Genomic DNA, 21,988 nt, shown 5'->3' on the forward strand with positions numbered 1-21,988 from the left:
TTTATTTTTTTTTTTTTATAAAATAATTTTATATTTTAAATCAATTATAATTATAACATTTTCAAATATTTTCAAAACATACATAATTGTGCATTTAAATGAGAGTATGCATTTTGAACGCTGAGTATGAAAGCAGAGGAGGAAATGGACAGAGCGAGAGAGAGAAAAAGAGGCACAGTTTATCTGCAGCTCTGTTGCTTCACCACACAAAGACTTCATTCATTCTCTTTCTAAAAAGAATCACAGAAGCAAACAGAAAACATAAATGATGATTTCTATTCATAGAGTGAAAGAGGAAAGGGGGCACAACAACTGGTGGCTTAAAGCATTTTTTATTAATGCTTGAGTAAATATAGAAATACAGAAATGTGAATATAGTTTATAAGTGTTATTTGCTTTCATAACACACTTATGATCTGCTCTAAAATAGTGAACTGTGTAAACATCTGTTGGAACTTTAAATTTTATTCCATTCTGAAAAGTATCAATAAAATTGTCTAATTGTGTCAATTATGATTCAAGTCTCCGGTGCAGATAGGTGGTTGCTAGGTCGTCAGGTGAGCCAAGGCTCCCTGACACATTGCAAGTCTTGAGGGTTTTGCAGCTTGTTTTATCATTTTGCCAGGTGAAAATTTACACATCTGATCACTTAAAGAAATAGTACTTCCAATTTAAGCTAGTTATTCACATACAGACATGGATAAAAGCGAATTAAATCAAATGAGTTACACACCAAAGTTCAATACTCTTCGTTTTTGCAGTTTGTTTAAATCACAAAAGTATGAGAAATAGTAATGCTTACAGTACGTTAACAAGCATCACTAATGATGACCACTATTCTGCATTGACTGCTTGCCAGTTTCTGCCTCTACCTCATGAATACTTCTCCTTCTCTCTCTTCCTCTCTTTCTTTTCCTCTTTGCCTCCTGCATATTAAAACATTTACTTATTCAATTCTCTCTGCTTTCCTCCCTCTCTGTCCTTTTTAGATAGAGGACATATTTGCAAGCCAATAAACAATCCTCTGTGTGTGTATGTGTGTTGGGAAAGTGTCAAGTCAGCACAGTCAGGGATGACACCTTGTGATCGGTCAGAGAGACGCGAGCAGCATTCTCAAAGGTGCTACAGGGCGAGAATAGCAAAACTGGGAGAGTGAGTTACAATACAGCAGACAAGACTGAAATAAAGCAATAGGCCATGAGAGACATGCGTTACAGTGATTTTAACATGATTAAAGGGTTTTCTTACACAACAAGAAGAAATGAATAATAAACTTATGCCAAGAACACATGCATGAAGTCAGGATCGCTGTTCTTCTCACACTACACGACTGGATCAGCGACAGGGGGTCACACATTTCCCAACTTTTCAATAGAAAGAATCACAGACAACTCTGTCTGGTCTACAAACTATGTTTCACAACCAAACACATGTGAGAGGCGATACAGGAAGAAATTTAAGATCACGCGTGAGACAGGAGTTCTTGCGCAAGACTGGATTTCTTCCTGTTAAAAATTGCAGCCCACAAGAAGCTTGTGATGCAAGTTGTCTTTATGCTGATTAGCAGCGAAAAAGAAAAAGGAAAAAAGAAGAATATGAAGGAGAGGATGGTTGCTTGCAGAAGCCATGCTTGCTCATGTTCTGTTGCAAGACTTTCACCTAATAGCTGGTTGGTTTCGTTTGTGGCTTATAACTCTTGGCAGCAGCTATTTGCACTAAGAGTAAATAGCGATAGAGGCTATTTACACTAAGTGCAAATAGCATATTTTATTAGTGATAGATGCTAATTACACTAAGTGCAAATAGCGATGCTATTGACACTAAGTGCAAATAACATTGGATTCTATTTACACTAAGTATACCAGTATTTTCTCTGAGTTCACCTGCCCATCCAGTCCTGATGGTTAATGGTAAACGAACTTGGCTTGCTGTCCTTAATGGAGGCTCGAAACCGAGGCTCAGCTTGAGCACCGACTTCAACCCTCCATTTCGGTACTACCTAGAGGAAGAAAGACAGGAACAGAGGTGGAGATGGGGAGGTGGAGGGATGCCGGAAGAATTAATGTTGGGATGGTGCAATGAGAGCTGCTTATATAGGTTCGTAATGATGATTGACAGGACTGAATGATTAGGCTCCTCCCGAACCTACGTTTGGAACTTCACTTATACTTCTGATTGCAAATAGTTGCAATTATCTGCACCTCAGTATTGTAATACATTATAAAACAGCATGCAATACGTATTGAGTGTAAATTATAATTTTAATTCAAATTATTAAATGGATGCCACCTTATTGGGACAATATAAGCCCTCCCTATACCTACTCTAACCCTACACAATAACTTTTCAATTTTTCAATTATTTCCTTCATTTTTATTGAAAATAAATACCTTTCCGATGTGATATGAGATTTGAAAAGGGAGATAAAAAGGCGGCAAAAAGGTGATTCGAACTCGGGTCGATCATGCCCTTTACCATCTACGCCACTGGAGCTGTTGTCACACGATCGTCTTTTGTAGTGTTGACTAGCTCAATCACACGTTGGTTGGCAGAGTTAGTGTAAATAGACTCTGCCAACAAGGTGGGCTATTTGCACTTAGTGTAAATAGACACTCTGTTTTTTTTTGTTTTTTTTTATTCCTATTGGAAAAATGAATGAGAATAATACTTCCAAAACCAAGGCCGTTAAAAAAGTGGGCGGACACTGTTATAATCTAAAGGGTAAATAAAGTGTCACCTTATGTGGTGTTGCTGAACAACTCTTCCCTCAAGTAATTTAATACATCTATTTTATGAGTGTGGAAAAAAACGGGTAAAAGAATGCAGAAAAACGAGAAAGACTTTTCATGCTCTTTTCCCTACAGTGACAATAAATGAGGAATGAACACTCATAAAGCACAAATAAATATGTGCTTATATTGTAAGTCCTCTGGAGATTTGTGCGAGCAACACGTCAAAATGTAAACAGTTATTCACTGAAATACTTGATATTCAGCTGATTTGTGAAGTCAGATCTTTTCAATGAATCAATTCATCTGGTTCACAAAAACTGTCTAAATAATTGAAAAAAAAAAACATTTTACAATATATTAATATATATTTTTAAAAAACTATTTATATTTTCTTCTTTCAAACACATGAAAAAAAACTAATTATTCAAAACTTCTGACCAGATTTTTAATTTAATTTTATTTATTTAACCTTTATTTAACCAGAAAAGACTCTCTGAGATTAAAAATCTCTTTCACATGAGTGTCCTGGCCAAAATGGACAGCAATACAATCAGTTTCATCACAAATTTACACAACACACACAAACTAAGAACATTTAAAACAATTACATATGTGTGTGTACATATAAAAAATACTACAGTAGTACATATAACTTTATAATGCTTTGCATCCTTTATAAAGTCCGAAAGCTTTCACTGTAATTGCATCTAAACAAGTGACAAAAAAATGTCTCCATTTTGGTCATATATGTTAGACATGGAAAGATAAGCGATCAGATTTTCTTCATTTTTGGGTGAACTGCTCCTTTAAAAGGAAGGCAAAAGAAAAAAAAATACAGGCTTTGAAAGATATACTGTCAAGCTCCATTTTGTCATTTTTGTTTTCTTCAAGCCTCTAATGGAGAGGTGAGTAGGAAGAGAGGGCTTATCATGTGTCTAACATCCATCCATAACATCCACACCTCAACAGGAAAAAGCGTGGGGAGGGAGTGTGTGTTTGTCTGCTCGACTGTCTTAAGGGGAAACTGACTGTTTTACAGCAGCTTATCTCCTTCACTCAGATAAGAGAGCCGAACAGAAGTCTGGTTTATTTTTTTCAGAGAAACATTATCACAACACATCTATCCATCCGCATGTTACCCGTCTACACGACCACAATGCAAACACCGAGGCATGACACACTCAACAGAAGTCATAAACAGGTCATGATGCTAAAGCTAAAACAAGTGAGGTGGAGGATCCGTTTGTCTGAAAACAAGCTGACTCTTGTTGCGTCTAGACGAGATCATTAATTTATGTGTCTGTGAACTGCACAAGAATCATGAAAAAAAGATGCCAGATTCCTTCTGTTTCATTCAGTATCTCGAGCACTTAATGTGCTAACCTGTCACTTAGCGCCTCACAATCAGCTAACCGCTTGGCGTAACATACAGAACTTCTCTTTGTGATCCCACTGCTAAATAAAGCTCTTGCCTCACCACAAACAGTAAAAAGCTCTTAACGCTTTTATTCTCTGTTTGGTTTCACCTACGTCCATTAAAGGTTACACACACAATCTTTGAAACCAACTGTAACTGTAAAAAAAAGAAAGAGGAAGGTTTATACACCAATCAAAATAATACCAATCAAAATTTGGGGTTTGATAAGATTCTGTTTTTGACAAAAGTCTCTTATGTTCACCAAGGCTGCATTATTTTATTTGATAAAAAATATATAAAACAGTAATATTGTGAAATATTACTTCAATTTAAAATAACTTTTTTTTTTAAATATTTTAATATATTTTAAAATGTAATTTATTCCTGTGATGCAAATCTGAATTGTCAGCATCATTACTCCAGTCTTCAGTGTCACATGGTCATTCAGAAATCATTCTAATATGCTGATTTGGTGCTCAAAAAAAAAAAATTTAAATTATTATCAATGCTGAAAACTTGTGTGGCTTATTATTGAAACAGTGATACATGTTTTTTTAAAGATTCTTTGATGAATAGAAAGTTAAAAAGAACAGAATTGATTTGAAATAGATTTTTCCTAACATTTTAAAATGTCTTTACTGCTACTTTTGATCAATTTAATGAATCCTTGATGAATAAAAGTGTTAATTTCTTTAAAAACAAAAATTGCACTGGCCCCAAACTTTCGAACGGTAGTGTACATCATGTAATTAAAATATTTTTTCATGCTTAAGACTAAATATACAAAGCAGTTTTCTATCATTTCTAATCAGGCACCAAATGTTTATTATATGAACCCGCAATCTAATGATGGGTTTTATCATCTACATGTTCCTGATATTCACTTGGTCTGTACAATAAATTTCTAAAGAGGAAGTTTGTAATATTTACAGCCTGATTCTTCACAAAGAGGCACAAAGCAGTAACGCAGAAGTCGTACCATCCAACATCCGCCTCTGATGTGGACAAATGTAATTAAGTGTTATGAAACTGTCCACTTCACACTACACATTAACCTTGCTGAGTGCGACTGCACCCCTAGTGCAGCTCATTAGTACTGAATGTACTGAATGACCTCAGCTGAGACACAACTCAATAAGGAATCAAATGAATGACTGCTGCTCTCATAGTCGTTCGCACTCACTGCTTGAAGCAGCACATAATGCCATGTTTGGCCTGTTTTACACTGCATGCATTTGCAGTGGCCCCCATATTAACACGTTACTGGATTCACACTGCAGTGCCTAAATAAATAGAGAAATGTACAGAAGATTATTTCTGCCATGGAATAAAAAAATAAAAAAGGGATTTGTGACTTTTTAATCTTATAATTCTGACTTTTTTCTTACAATTCTGATTTTACATCTCACAATTTTGCCTTTTTTTTCCTCAAAATTGAAGAATCGCCAGTTATAAGCGATTACCTTTTTAATGTTTTTGTTCAGTGGCAAAACAGTGTTATTGTAGTATCACTGAGATACTTTTATCGGTTTTATTATTTTATAGTTTTAATTTTTATGAATTAGAATTTTTTATATTTTACATTTTCTTTTTAATTTCAATAAGTTTTAGTAATTTTGTTGTGTTTCATTTGTCATTTAAATTTTTGAATGTCTATATAGTTATTATTATTATTATTATTTTATTTTAGTTATTTTAGTACATCAAGGTAAACTAAGTGAAAATGAAAAATGTTTTTATATATTTTATTTCAGTTAGCATTTATTTTATTTCAAACAATTAAAATGCTTTTCCATGGTTTTAGTTTTAGGTTTAATTTAGTTAACTTGCGTGGGTGGAAACAAGCTTTCCACACGTTTTCTCACAATTGTTCGATAATACTTTATATCTGGCAATTCTGAGGTTAAATCTGGTTTGTTTCTTGAGGAAAAGGCAGAATTGCATTAAAAAGCCATAACTGTAAGATAAAAAGCCACAACCACAAATAAGCTTCCAATAAAATGGCTTCACTACAGAGTCAAAAGCTGAATATTAGTATTGTCCTAGAAGCTATTCTACATTCATATTATAGCAGACATAGTAGTCATCCACAGCAGCCCCATGTACAGACTCACTATTACATCATGCATTACTTCATACTGACTCAATCATGATTCAAAAACGTTTGAGGCATAGGCTTAATGTTTTATTGTGCTTAATGTTAATGGTTTGCAAATTCTTAATAAATGGTCATATTTAGTGCATGACATGCTAGGCAATAAATCAAGCCACCCTTTTGAGCCTTTGTATTAGGATCACATATGGTGAGACATCACTGTTTATACAGAGAAATAAAATCATGAGTGTGTGTGTGTGTTCGCCACAATATATGTCACAGGTGAATAAGCAGTTCACTCATGCACAGCAGTGCAAACCATCTGCTAGGAAACACAATCCAGACAACACAAAGGTGAAATGTGACCAATACTAAATTCTTAATACAATTAAAAATTATATTGTTCTTCCTGGATTCATTCCATTTTATTGTATTTTCTCATAAATAACTAATTATGAATGAATTATCAATTTCTTTTAGCAGTACAATAGCAAACATATGGCCTCAAAATTAGCAGACATGAACAAAAAGCCATTAAACAGTGGGTTTCATAATTAACTACAAACAAAAAACACTACTAGATGCACTTCTCTCTATCATTTTCTCTTAAAGAGTCATAGCTTTAAATTTCAAAACTTTTTTCAAATGACTACAGTTTCCTAATCTCACCAGAGGCAAGAGTTTTGACTTTCACACGCCATAAAAATATTTCCTGCAAACCTCTGAAAGTATCCAAAAGGCCCTTTGAAACCTGATGACAGGCTTTCTTCAAAACACATGACCTAATATGACAATATATCTCCCCTCTATTCAGTTATGGTCTCTGCACAAACAGACCGCAACAAAGAGAAGGATTAAGACATCACGTTCAAAGCGCCAAATTTTTACCTATTGTCTGCTGTGAATAAAGCGCGACCGTAACTTGACTCTGTAGAGGCTACATGATCCCAGTGTTTTCACAGCACTGTACAAAACATGCTAAAATATATACAGTCATGTAGATAATCACTAAGAGATACACAGAAGCTATTACTCAAATGAAATGTTTAAATTCATTACATTATTAGGCTCCAAGCAAATATCGTCTTTGTTAGGTCGAAATGCAATCTAGTTGGTTTTCTCTCTCTCTCTGTTTAGAAGTCTGTTATTATTGATGTTAGTAATGAAACTTAACACAGGATGCTCAAAACGCACTTAATGAAAAACAAGCAGCGAGGTCGGAATGCAAATAAACAGTTTACTATCTTGACCAATGCATATGCGTTTACATAACGGAGGGAACTGGAAAATTTATCTAAGGGGATTGAACAGGACAGGCATGTGCTGGGCTTCAAAGAATGGCAATTACACTTTGGCCACAAAAAATCCACAAGCTGACGCATAACGTGTATTCACAGAACTAATGGTTCCTGACGGGACTATTCCATCTAATTAGAGCCAGGGTTTTCATTCAGGGGCCTGTGGACCCCTGGGGGTCCCTGAAAGTACTTAACGGTGTCCATGGAGAAGATAAGCACATTGTGATGTATTAATGCTAGCACATTTTCACTAAATGTTTTACCAAGAAAATACCTTTTTCATATTAGCAGTTGCAGGATTTTGCATTGGTGCTGTATATTTGGTCTGGAATCTGGATCCTTTAAGTTATTCAAAAATTCATTAAGAAATGACATTTCTAAAATAACTTGAAAAAAATCTCTCTTTGTGCTTTCACTTTCTGGGTTAAAGTCATTTAATACCTTTTGTGAGGCTTAAAGTGAGTCACAGTAAAAGGCTTACTTTTGTAATGAATTAATTCATTTGTTTGTTTGCAATTTACTTTAATATTTGAAAAACATTTGGCTGCCAAATCAATGTCAGTGTGGCGTACCCAACATGCAGGAAGCCCCAAGAAAACTATAAAACAAAAACAAAAAAGAAAATCATAGTGAATCAATACCAAGTTTTAGGTTGCTGCATAAACTTGTATTCAAGGTACGGGCAGTTTTAACTAAGGATATTTAATTTTTACTAGGTTGTGCCTTTTGACATTTTTGCAGAAATTAAATATTCTTGTATGAAACGAGCATGAACACAAAAGTTCTATTGCTAAGAACTTTCTTTGAGCTTGGGTTTTAAACTAGATTTTAAAAACATTTAGCATGCACAACGTGACACTATGTTCCTCCACCCAGCCCTAGTGTAAAATACAGTCTGCCTCTGTTTTTTTCACACATCTCTGATTCACTGCGGTGTGTGTTGTGTTTAGGAATAAGAAATTAGGAATTTCTGTAATACTGAAAAAGTACTACAAATATGTATTTCGGAGTCTATATGCAATGCAAAGGCTAATGCACAATCACCAGTTATTTAAACTATAAACAGGAAAAAAAGTTATCGACCAAACGAACCTTGCGTTGGTACAGTCGTTGTACAACGCTTCGAAATCCTTTCTGGAAATGAGTTTGCAGCGGTTCACTCCGGGCTGGATGGCACCGAGTCCGCGCAATACGCGCACCTGCTCCACGGTGCACACCACGGGGTTTATATCCAAACGCTTGAGTTTCGTGTACACGGTGTGCAGTCCGCCGACAAGGTGCTTCAAGAAAAGGTCGAAGACTTGCGGGAGACAAATAAGCTCCTGTCCATCAACGTTGAAAGAAGCGACTTTCACTCCGAGCACTTCCACGATTTTGCATTCGTTCGTCGCTGCGCTGCTCGGAAGCGTCGCGTTCAGTGAGTTGATCAGTCGCGGAGAGTCCCCGGGACTCGAGAAGAACGGGTCGGTTCTGAAGAGTTTACCGGACACCGCAGAAGTCCCAGAGTGAACCGGAAGAGTCGCAGGAACAGCCATAGTAGTCATTACAATTATTAGTATTATTATTTTAATGTACTTGTAGGTCTTCTACTTTCTCATCAGTCTCCTTTATATGCCTCCCTCTTTTGAACTGCGTCCACAGAGCAAGTCTGGCAGCACTGAGCCGAGCGCCTCTCTTTCACCCGTGTGAAAATTCAGATCAGCGGAGCGCTTCTCGGTCCGGTTAACTCCGCCTCTCGCTGGAAGAATGATGCTCCATTTTGCCAACCACATATGTGCTCCTATTTATGGGTAAAGACTTCACTGGAGGTCGAGAAATTACAGCCCTCCTCCTCTATTGAGCGATTGTCCAGCGTCTCTCAAGCTGTTATGTTATATTCCAGATCTATCTATCTGATCATCCATCCGTCAATCGCAAAATTATTCTGAACATTTTTTATGTTTTTTTTCCCCGCACATGCATAATTATTAATAAGCAGTGTTTATTTAAAGGTAGTGCAAATAGCCAAATTTATTGGGAAATATTGTTTGCACTAACTCCTCTCACTTGCTCAGACAATTTATCTAGGGATATAAACTACTCCTGATCCACTTTTTTCCATGACCATCTGCCCAAAAAAATAAAAAAAATACAAATACAATCTTCACAGAAATTTCCACTCACACATGTATCACACTTTGTAATACACTCTAAATTGTTCATACACACTAAATTGTGTGCAATAGTTCTATGTCAAGAAAATAAAGCGTGAAATAAGCATTATCTTTAGGCAACAGAAGAATCAGCTTTGTCTTTTATAGGTCAGGCTAAGTCAGGTACTCAAGCATTTGAATGCCATCTGTTCAGCATCATTGGGAAAACACGCTCACACATCTGGATGTGTCTGTGGAAAGACTTCTGTGCACCCCTCTCCTGGGACTCACGAGGAATCCTTTGAGAAAAATGCCATAAAAATATCCCACACGTCCCTTTAACCACATTTGTGTTCCCATCAGGCATGCCGTCTCTTTATTCACATTAATAAAGCAGTTTTGTAAAGTACTGTATCTTAGGTATTCTGTAATGTTCACCCAAAAATCATAATTTACTCACCCTCATGTTTTTTTCAAACCTGACTTGACTTGCATCTGTGAAACTTTTTTATCCATACAATGAAAGTCAATGTTGTTTGGACTCCAACATTCTTCAAAACATCTTTTCTGCAGGAAAAAATGAATGCAAACAGGTTGGAATGATATGAGAGTGAGTAAATAATTGCAGAATATTACTTTTAGGCGAACTATGCCCTAAATCTATTTTCCTGGGCATCATTATAAGAGACAGCTTTATTGTTGTAGAATCTGTAGCAGATTTAATTGTATGTTAGTAGGACACAAGTATACTATTAAACTCGAAAAACAGAAAACTTCTACAAGTTGCCTCAGACTGTAGATGCAGTTTTGCTATAGAGCTTTCTTGCTATTCATTTTCAGTAACTCACGAGCTTTTGATATATACAAATGTACAATACTAAATGACTCAGACTGCACAGGTGAAGAGGAAGAGGTTTGTTTGAAGTAGAGTGAGTCATGAAACCATTACAAAACAGTATGCTGACATAATACAGATTTAGTTGCATGTTCTACTAACAATTTATCAACATTATGAACACATGAAAACTCATTTTGGGTATCGAGAAGCACAATTTCACAGTATAAACTTCAAGCATCGCAGACCAAAGTCAATAAAGAGATAAAGTGTCAGGAAGATGCGGATGACCTTAATGACACTTTGACCTGAATTTGCATTTCAGTGTAAAATGTAATTATGAACAGTAGGAATGAGGCTTTCTGGGAAACAAGGCTGGAGTTAATCCATTCAAATCCAATTTAAAGGAGAGAGTGTATAACTAGTCTTAGACTGACATGCTTCTCTTTAAATGGTTAATGGACAGTAAATTAATGGTGCGAGAGCTGTAGCAACACACTGAACACTCAGTCATTTAGAGGCGAAGGAACAATTTGAAAAGTGACGGGTATTAAAATAAGGGCATTAATATGAACCAAAAAAGGTGTTATCGTGAATTTTAAATAATGTGCTACATTACCACTGTCTAAAACTTTTTATTTTGAGTTTATGACATTACAATTAAATAAACAGTTTTCTTGTTGTTCATTTGACTTTGAAATGCATATGTGACATCACAAAGTGATTTTTTGGTTTGACATTGGCACTAAGGTGTCTTTAATCACGTGTATGGTTTTCACATTTAGTTTGCTATAGTTTTTCTATATTAAAGGGGATTTGTAATATCCAAGGTTATATTAGGTTAGCTTCCATAAGCTGGTCTTTTATTTATTATTATTATTCATCTTATCTATGCCGTATTTTATTACATAAACGTGTTTGAGTTATTTTATATAGTAAAATATATTGTTTATCCATAGTGATTAGCAATATGTTTAATTCATGTAATAGACCTGTACCTTTTTTTTATTCTGGGGAAGTTAACCATAATGCGTTTGAAGTTATTCTATTTTTTGTGATTAATTGCCCAAAAATTAATTACCCATTACCCAAAAATGGCCATCTAAGATGTAGATGAGTTTGTTCCTTCATCAGAACAGATCTGGAGAAATTTAGCATTACATCACTTGCTCACCAGGATGCTCTGCAGTGAATGGGTGCCGTCAGAATGAGAGCCCAAACAGCTGATAAAAACATCACAATAATCCACAAGCATCCACATGACTCCAGTCCATCAGTTAACATCCAAATTTCTCTAAATCTGTTCTGATGAACAAACAAACTCATATCTTGGATGGCCTGAGGCTACATGATTAGCAAATTGTTATTTTTGAGTGAACTATTCCTTTAAGATAACAAAAAGAGTTATGACAGAATTGCTCCATGACTACTTACCTTTGTTTGTATATCATTGACGATAAATCATCTTGCTCACAGGATCAAAGCTAAATATCTCTGTAAAAATGTTTATATTTGCATGTATATTAAAGATTTTAAAGTGTAACCATCAAACTAGACTTAAAAATACAACTAACAAAATAAATACAACATTTAAAATGCAACTTAAACTCATTAAAATAGGAAATATTACATACTTTGATACAATCTCTCAATACATGGATACATTATCATTGTTTGAGGGATCTGATTACACACACATATGCACAAAATTGAAAAAAGTCAAGGTCAGTCAGTCAGAGTTTTGGCTATGCCTCAGATCACTTGAAGGGCTCAAGGAATGAGAGAATAAACTAAGAGTATGGACCATATTTCTACTCGTCTCATCTATTTTTTTCTTTCTTTCAAACATACATTTACAGACAGACAGACACAGATCTGCCACTCAAAAGAGCAGTATAAACATGATTATACATATATATATATATATATATATATATATATAAGAAAAGATCAGACGAGTGACCAAATGTCTTCAGTAAATGGAAAAGCAAATCCAGATGCTCTAGAATGAACCCTGCAGGATGGACTATAACCTTGTGGACGGAGAAGCTTGATAAATCTGATGTATACAGTACACATACACATGTTAATTATCTGCCATTTAGAACCGGATGTGTATCTGTTGAAAGAATGATTTGCCAACGTTAAGCGTATCACAAGCTGTCACATTCAGAAAGAAATGACTGGCACATGTTTGAAAAAACAGCTCAGTCTTAGACACGTGCTCCTTTTATTTTCGGCAGCTCTTTGTCACTGTGTGCAAATGAGAACAGATGCGTTGCTTATCTGGCAGATGCTAAAAACACTTACATGAATTTTGTTCTTGGTTAAATGAGTCTGAGGTGACAGCAGCCTGACGTGACACTGATGAAAGGTGAAGTCTCCTCTAGCTCAATTTTACTGCTGTTATTATACGCCTGAACTGAATTCAGACATTGGTTAGGCAGAGTTTAGTACTAATTATTTAACAAAGCTCTCTGGACTTTCTCTGAGTCAAAAAATATCAGTATGACAATAATGATCGCATAAACAGCAGATTCTTTTCCTAATAATATTTGTGCTTGTCAGATTAAATGAGATTAGCACTGTGTTTGCTCTGTAAAGTATTGCCAGGTGTTTACAAGCTTTAACAGTAAGATCTGAATGAATGAATGAATGAATGAATGAATGAATGAATGAATGCAGGACAGATAAATTTTTGCCATAACACACAAACAAACAAACAAACAAAAACTGTTGAATGACTGTATATGATTGTGCATTTGTACTTGAAGTCACTATAATGGTAAATAATGTTCACCTTGGTTGAAAATGTAAACCTTTTTAATCTTTAATAGATTTTCTCCCAGGTTGACTGTTAGGAAGAGAAAATTTGCTTAATTATTAAGTAACTAAGACAGTAACTTGATTTTTAAATTAACATTATGTGCCAATATTGTTCATTATAGTACAAAAAGAATTAAATATTTTATACATTTATTAAAAAAATAAATATTTTATACATTATTACATTTTATTTTTTATAAAATGTAAATATTAAATATGCTTAATATAATTTTTTTTTTAAATTAATTATACAGAATAATATTATTTTCTGAATAATAATATGTTTTTAAATAATTAAATATTTTATAAAAAGGAGACTGGGGTTGCAATAGTAACTTTCAGTAGTCATCAACCAGTCATGCACAGATTCCAAGGGTGTGCAAACTTAACAATAGTGACAATCAACAAAACATTATATATATATATATAGAGAGAGAGAGAGAGAGAGAGAGAGTGTGTGTCATTTAAAAGAAAATGACACACTATTTAAAAGAACAAAAGAAAGAACAAAAGAAAGAAGAAACAAAAAGATGCAATAAGGTTTAAATTAAAAGTTAAACAATAAACACATCTTAAAATGAAACAGAATTACAGGAATAACATGAAAAATACTGCAAAATGAAAATTTGCTCACCCTTAGGCCATCCAATATATTTGTTTCTGATATGACGGATGTAAGCTGGATTTGTTTCTTACAAACACGCAGCTTTTTGCTTCACAAGATGTTAATTGATGGACTGGAGTGGTGTGGATTACTGTGATGTTTTTATCAGCTGTTTAAACTCTCATGACGGATGTAAGCTGGATTTGTTTCTTACAAACACGCAGCTTTTTGCTTCACAAGATGTTAATTGATGGACTGGAGTGGTGTGGATTGCTGTGATGTTTTTTATCAGCAGTTTGGACTCTCATTCTGATGGCACCCATTCACTGCAGAAGATCCATTGGTGAGTAAGTGATGCAAGAAGAAGAAATTTTCAGCAAAGTTTTATTTTTGGGTAACCTATTTTTTTGAAATTTGTTTTAAAAAGTACCTTTCCTCTTGTCTTACATTGTCTCTGACACATACTCTTTCTTCTTCTTCACATGTTGGCCCTTGTTTACTTTCCACCATAATATTTCCACATCTCCACTCTCTTTTATATCTCCCTGGTGCAGAAGAGATTCTCTCAGTTATTGTTAGACTTCATCTGACAGAACATATCATCCCTTCACTGATTCCTCTCGTCCCATCAGTTTTCCTGGCAGAGGAGAGGAGTTTCCTCTGGGCTCCCTGAACGCTGGCCACAACAAGGCTCTAAATCATCGATGTATCGCTTTTGACTCATCTTTCTGCTTCAAGTTCATCTCGGGGTTTGGAAGGCCAGGTAAGAGCTGGCACCAGGTTTTACAACTTTCCATTCACTCTCCACAAAGGCAGAGGGAAAAAATGCCTGGCCAGGTTTTTTTTTCCACCAAGTAGTAGATATCACTGCCTTGGTAAAAGATGAGAAAAACACTGAGATCTGAAGCTGGAGAAACTGATACAACCCCATACAGTCTAATCAGAGACAAACATGTTGTTAACCATTACGGTATGCTGAGTATGTATAGCTGGAGTTATTTGACCAAGTTGTAGCATGTTCTTACTACATGTACTTCATAAGCATGATCAAATTTTCTGATTTATTGTGTTGTTAAGGCCTGCTAAAAGTCTGTTTCAAATCTCAATATTATGTCCTTGTGCACTGCAAACAATGTTTAGCATTTTTAATTTCAATCAATAAAATATTTGTAATACTTTTTTCCCAATTTGTTTGCAGTTTTAGAATATTAACTTTACATTTAAATTAAATAATTAAAATGCTTTGTAGCTGATAAATATTCACTGCAAATTTGATCAAAAACTGAAATAGTATCTTCGTGTAAAATGCACTCCAATAATTTTTTTGGGAACATTTTATCAAAATTGGAAAAACATCGCGCAAAATAAATAAATAAATAACTAAATAAATAAAAAAGGCTTGCAAACACTAAACAAGCCTTTTAATTTTCTTTTTTTTTTTAATTGTCAGGCCATGTTTTACATATGTAATGCTTTTTCAATTTCTTTGTCATTTTAGAATAATATTATTCCATTTGTTACTTTTTAAATTAAAATGCTTTCTAGCAGATATGGGAAAATTATATAAAAATGATAAAATAAATAGATAAATAAAGAAAAAGTTACAAATGTTAAGGGAAAAGTGTTAAACCATCCTCTGTCTTCGCTGGTGTAAAGTGTTTACTTATTTTTTCATGTTGGCAAAACTGTGTAAAAGGTTAATTGAATTTGCTTTCAAGTGTCATTCAGTCTAAGGATCGCATTAGTATGTGTGAAGGAAACCTGCTGATATAAAATCTCACAAATTTAAGCATTGATTAAACACTAAAAACCTTTTTAGTTACAATCTTCGACAGACCAATGCCATCAGTGCTATCGCCTTAATTAAAAAGGAGCAAAAAGTGCTAGAGGTTTTAATTGTGACTATAAATATGAGTTATTCCTGCATCAAACTAAATCCAAATGAAACTCTAATGCAGTATGAAGAAATGATCTTACTAAACAGAGAACAGGGTGTGATTCTGAGCTAAATAAATGTGTGACGCATACAAGCATCTATTTTCAGCATAGTGCAGGCACAAGGCCAAAAATGCTGAAATCCACCCAGATAAGGTGAAGAAATAAAAAAGTCAACTTGAAGGAAAAAGTTGATCCATGAGATAATGGAGAAAACACCTACAGTTTCATCCTCTTTCATCTGTATTCAACCTCAAATTCCCCAAAAGATCAATCATAGGACAGATCTAAAAAACCTTGTCTTGTCTTGTTTTAATCTACAGTGTCTATCAAGTATATACCTGGATTTATGGGTACCTTATGTAAGCAGTTATTTTTTGCTTGATCCAACAGTAGCACAATCAATCAATTGTGATGGTGCTGTCATTGACCTGTGATAATACTTTTAGTTTTTTTTAAATAAACCACCATTCAAAGGTTTAGGGCCAGTAGGATACTTTTATTCGGTAACATGCATAAATTGACCAAAACTGACAGTAAAGAAATGCATGATGTTACACAAGATATGTTTCATCAGCATATTAGAATGATTTCTGAAGGATCATGAGACACTAAAGACTGGAATAATGATGCTGAAAATTCAGCTTTGCATCACTGGAATAAATGACCTTTTAAAATATATTCGAATAGGCACAGTTATTTTAAATTCTAATAATATTTCAAAATATTGCTGTTTTTATTGCATTTTTGATCATATAAATGCAGACTTGGTGAGCATAAGAAAAATGAACCCAATTTGTTGGATGGTAGTATGCATTACTGTACATAGCCAAAAAATTGTGTTGTGAATTTATCAAGTTCAAATTGCAAACTGGATCCATCTGATCAAACTATTCACACTGGCTTTTGTGAACTGGATCAACCATTAATTGAGAAGATCAGACTATTTCTTTAAAAGCATTCTTTCTAGCCAAGATGCCATTTCTCTTGCCTCTCTTTGCAGACCTTTCTGAAGATCAGAGGTTTGGCTTAAGGGGTTAATGAGTGGCCAGATTTATTCTGACACTGACCTTCTCTCTCTGCAGCAGGAAACTTATCAGTGGTATTAATAGATTAATGAAATCATAAGCAAAGCCATTAATCATCTCAGAAGTATCCTGCCACAAGTTTAGCTTTCAGCAGGTACTCGACTCTGTTTCTTGTTGCCATCAACACAGACCTGCACTTCAGATAAGTGTGAGACTGACTGAGACAGATCTTATGCAAACACAATCCACATCCTCGAGACAGATTATAGTGTCCTCCATATAATGGACAACATCATACATTACCAATAACCACAAATGGAAATGGAACCGTTTTCTAAGTTTTAAAATGTTTGGTTTTTTTTCCTGTGGCGCAAAGCTGAATTTTTAGCAGCCATTACTCCAGTCTTCAGTGTCACATGATTTGTCAGAATTCTAATATGCTGATTTGCTCAATAACATTTCTTATTATCATCAATGTTGAAAACAGTCATGATGGTTAATATTTTTGCAGAAACTGTTATACATGTTGTTTTCAGGATTCTTTGATCAATAGAAAATTCAAGAGAACAGCGTTTATTTGCAATTATGAATGTCTTTACTGCCATTATTGATCAGCTTATTGGATCCTTGCCGAATAAAAGTATACATTTCTTTAGTATTGATACTGCGAAAGAACGTGTGTTATGTTGATGACAATACATTTTTTTACATTTCTGTCTGAGAGAGCATACCTATTTAAAACATTTTCTTAAAAGTCACCAAGTTCTGCTGTTCTGCTGAGTTTTGAGGAAACAAGCCATTACATACAATGGAAACATCCCAGTTAACATACAAAGTGACCAATGAACAGATTCTGTTTCTCCATATAAATTCCTCTGTCTAGTCGTTTAAGCTGTGACTTGTAATCTCATTTAAAACACAAGAGAAGAAGGAGATTTAAAAATCAAAAGAGAATGAATCCACATTAACGTTCGTTCCACGGTATAAAACAGTAGGGGGTTTAAATTTCATTTCAGTGTGGATAAAGGGATTGCTCTCCCTATCTCTACCTTCCACCTTCTTTTATGAAGCAAAGACGGAGTCTGATCCAGCAGTGTGGACGATTTTAATAGGCTGTGACATTGTCCTTGGTCATGACATCAGCTGGAGAGTGAAGACACAGGAAGACTTCTCATGAGACATGGACCCCAGAGGGGTGAGTGGGTTGGAAAAGGATTGGGATTGTCTCGTGAGACAAGTGAACAAGTTATTAAAAGCTCAAAGACACTTTCATATCCTTTTTGTTGTTGTTAGACGTGCCATACCTGAGGGCTGCATATACATTAGTTGGAAATTTTCTTGTGAACTTATTCATACATAGATGAGCTTTCTTTCTTCAGGGAAGGACATTAAGAGATACGTAACATGATTCACTCATAAATTATTTATTTAAAGGGATAGTTCACCCAAAAATTAAAATTCTGTCATTAAATACTCATGTCATTCCAAACCCATAAGTTATTCGTTCTTCTTTGGAATGCAAATGAAGATATTTTTGATGAAATTCGAAAGCTTTCTGACCCTGCATAAACAGCAATGCAACTACCATGTTCAAGGCCCAGAAAGGTAGTAAAGGCATCGTTAAAATAGTGCATGTGACATCAGTGGTTTAACCGTAATGTTATGAAGCTACGAGAATCCTTTTTGTGCAAAAGAAAACAAAAATAACGTGTGGTACACTAGTGGGTCGAAGACTGACAGGAAAGAGATTAAATTGTTGAATAACGTTGTTATTTTTGTTTTCTTTACGCACATAAAGTATTCTTGTAGCTTCATAACATTACGGTTGAACCACTGATTTTTTTTTTTTACTTTACACCTTTCTGGGCCTTGAACATGGTAGTTGCATTGCTGTCTATGCAGGGTCAGAAAGCTCTCGAATTTCATCAAAAATATCTTAATTTGTTCCGAAGATGAACAAAGGTCTTACGGGTTTGGAATGACATGAGGGTGAGTAATTAATGACAGAATTTTCATTTTTGGGTGAACTATCCCTTTAACTCACTAACTCACCACTATTTACTTGTCTAATATACATTCTTTATTATCTTTCATTTTGAAGTCTCACCTTACATTTTTGATGTGAATATCCTGCTTCTCTCATCACATTATAAAGTGGTGTGTGAATAAAAGGTCTAAAATCAAATGTTTTTTGAAAAAGCAGCATTTATTTGATCAAAATACAGTAAAAAATAGTGTTACTGTTAAATATTATTACAATTTAAATAACTGTCTTTAACTGTATTTTAAAATGTAATTTATTCCCATGACGGTAAAGCTGAATTTTCAGCAGAAATCCTTCAGAAATCATTCTAACATGCTGATTCAAAGCTCAAAAAATATTTATTATTATCAACATTTGCTGCTTAATATTTTTCTGGAAACCGAGATACATTTTTTCAGGATTCTTTGATGAACGGAAAGTTCAAAAGAACAGCTTTTATTTGATATTAGTAATCTTTCCCTCTTTAGCATTATAAATGTTTTCACTGTCATTTTTAAATCAATTGCATCCTTGCTGAATAAAAGTATTAATTTATTAACCCCAGTTTATGAATCCCAAACTTTAGAATCGTAGTGAATGTTTCTTGCAAGAAAAAAGAAATATCATTAAAATACTGGTACTTTTGAAAGGCTGTAAATGGAAAAAGATGCTTTTATGCGTACTGTACAACATTACCTACAAGCAAAGGGTAGCTGTTGACTTTAACATAAAAATGATTATTGTCCAGTACCCTTAGATGTCAAATATCCATTGCAAATTTGAGAGGCAGAATGATAAACCACACAAACTGAACCACCAGAAGCAAAAGAAAATGCAGGTCTTAAACTTTAAACAACATCTGTGCAAACGGGGGGAAAAGCAACCATAGGGGATTAGCTAATGGGAAGACAGTTTAAGGCAGATGTTTGGCTAAAACATGGATTTGAGTGTGTAGGTGAATGAATCATCAAGGGCAAAGTGGCTGGGATGGTTTAGACCTTTTCCAGTGTCTATTTTTTTCTCATACCCCCAGGGTGAGATGAACCACAGGACCACTGACTGCTTACTAAATTAACAGAAGAGCTTTAAAATATATCACCCTTCTCATGCCAGGCGGTGTATGACATTTTCCAAATGACACCCTTGACATTTTGTAGTAACTTTTTCTGGGCATTTGTGCTTTTATACCCTTCAAGTGGAAAATGAGTAATAACAAGAAATAAAAAGTTTAAGGTGGGAGAAACAAATGGATGAGACAATTTGCCATTTACACACATCAATAGATAGCTACAGGTGAAGCACTCACTTTTTACTTTGGTGAACATTTTTAGGATAGGGTTATTTTTTAAAACCCTATGTAATGCACTTCTATTACAGACATTATTCACATCTTGCATGAGTCTTGGAGGGCATTTACACTTGGTCAGCAATCTGATCAAAATAATGTCAAGTCATCAAGTGTAAATAGGCTACCCCTTTAAAATCTTGACTACAAACAGACATTTAAAATTTCCACCATTTCTGACCAGGAAAAAAAAAATCTACACATTTTTTTGTGACAGCATGCCCCAAAGACAGGCCATGTGAAATAGGTGTTACTTTAAACAACATCTGTGCAAACGGGGGGAAAAGCAACCATAGGGGATTAGCTAATGGGAAGACAGTTTAAGGCAGATGTTTGGCTAAAACATGGATTTGAGTGTGTAGGTGAATGAATCATCAAGGGCAAAGTGGCTGGGATGGTTTAGACCTTTTCCAGTGTCTATTTTTTTCTCATACCCCCAGGGTGAGATGAACCACAGGACCACTGACTGCTTACTAAATTAACAGAAGAGCTTTAAAATATATCACCCTTCTCATGCCAGGGGGTGTATGACATTTTCCAAATGACACCCTTGACATTTTGTAGTAACTCTTTCTGGGCATTTGTGCTTTTATACCCTTCAAGTGGAAAATGAGTAATAACAATAAATAAAAAGTTTAAGGTGGGAGAAACAAATGGATGAGACAATTTGCCATTTACACACATCAATAGATAGCTACAGGTGAAGCACTCACTTTTTACTTTGGTGAACATTTTTAGGATAGGGTTATTTTTTAAAACCCTATGTAATGCACTTCTATTACAGACATTATTCACATCTTGCATGAGTCTTGGAGGGCATTTACACTTGGTCAGCAATCTGATCAAAATAATGTCAAGTCATCAAGTGTAAATAGGCTACCCCTTTAAAATCCTGACTACAAACAGACATTTAAAATTTCCACCATTTCTGACCAGGAAAAAAAAAATCTACACATTTTTTGTGACAGCATGCCCCAAAGACAGGGCATGTGAAATAGGTGTTTGAAACTAACATACAAAACGGCTAAATGTAAAAAGCATTCATAGTTGTCATATGAGTTAACCTACCAGGAAGAACAAATGTGAAAGTCTTGACTACAAAAAAAAAAAAAAAAACATTGACCGAGGAAAAGTCCAAGAGAAAAAAATAAATAAATGTTGACTTCTTGTTCACGACAATGTTACCCGCCTCAAGTCTGGGTCGCCTGCGTGTGTAAGTTGTATGTACAACACTTGCCAGCACTGTAGAATAACAAGAAGATATGATTATGAGATACTGGCTGCAGTCTTTGGCGATGTTTAATTGATTCTGACTCGCCCTGTGCAATACCTTGTATTGACAGCGCTAAGCGCCCCTCACAGGCGGCATAACACTACATTCTTTTCCTCACAAGGAAGATAATGATGACTTGATGAATGAAAATGCAGAAAATAATGAATTTAACCAACAGAAAAATTTATGTTACACATATACCATATAACTTTTTAAATGGTGTTTTTTTTTTAAATACACAAATGCATTTTATACTCATTCATTTTTTCCAACCCACTACAACAACATGCCACGCTATTAGGTAAAAAATAAACTTCAAAACAATTAATGCAAACGGTAACATAATTTAGGAAACAAATATCATAATTAAAAATGCATAAAAATAGCCTACATATGCATATATATATATATATATATATTTTTTTTTTTTATCATGACAACTCTC

At 34.7% G+C, this 21,988-nt stretch overlaps 1 protein-coding gene across 1 annotated transcript in view; it reads right to left on the reverse strand.

Moving 5' to 3' along the window:
* The window catches only part of LOC107692685 (dachshund homolog 2-like), a 36,114-nt gene extending 26,906 nt beyond the window's left edge, over positions 1 to 9,208 (reverse strand). Inside the window, exon 1 of the mRNA XM_016491850.1 lies at positions 8,635 to 9,208. Coding sequence (XP_016347336.1) covers positions 8,635 to 9,086 — 452 coding nt within the window. The 5' untranslated portion in view covers positions 9,087 to 9,208. The remainder of the gene's footprint in view (positions 1 to 8,634) is intronic.
* Positions 9,209 to 21,988: the final 12,780 nt, after the last annotated feature.

This window comes from Sinocyclocheilus anshuiensis, unplaced genomic scaffold (assembly GCF_001515605.1).
Source record: "Sinocyclocheilus anshuiensis isolate Anshui unplaced genomic scaffold, SAMN03320099.WGS_v1.1 scaffold50, whole genome shotgun sequence".
Taxonomy (NCBI): Eukaryota; Metazoa; Chordata; class Actinopteri; order Cypriniformes; family Cyprinidae; genus Sinocyclocheilus; species Sinocyclocheilus anshuiensis.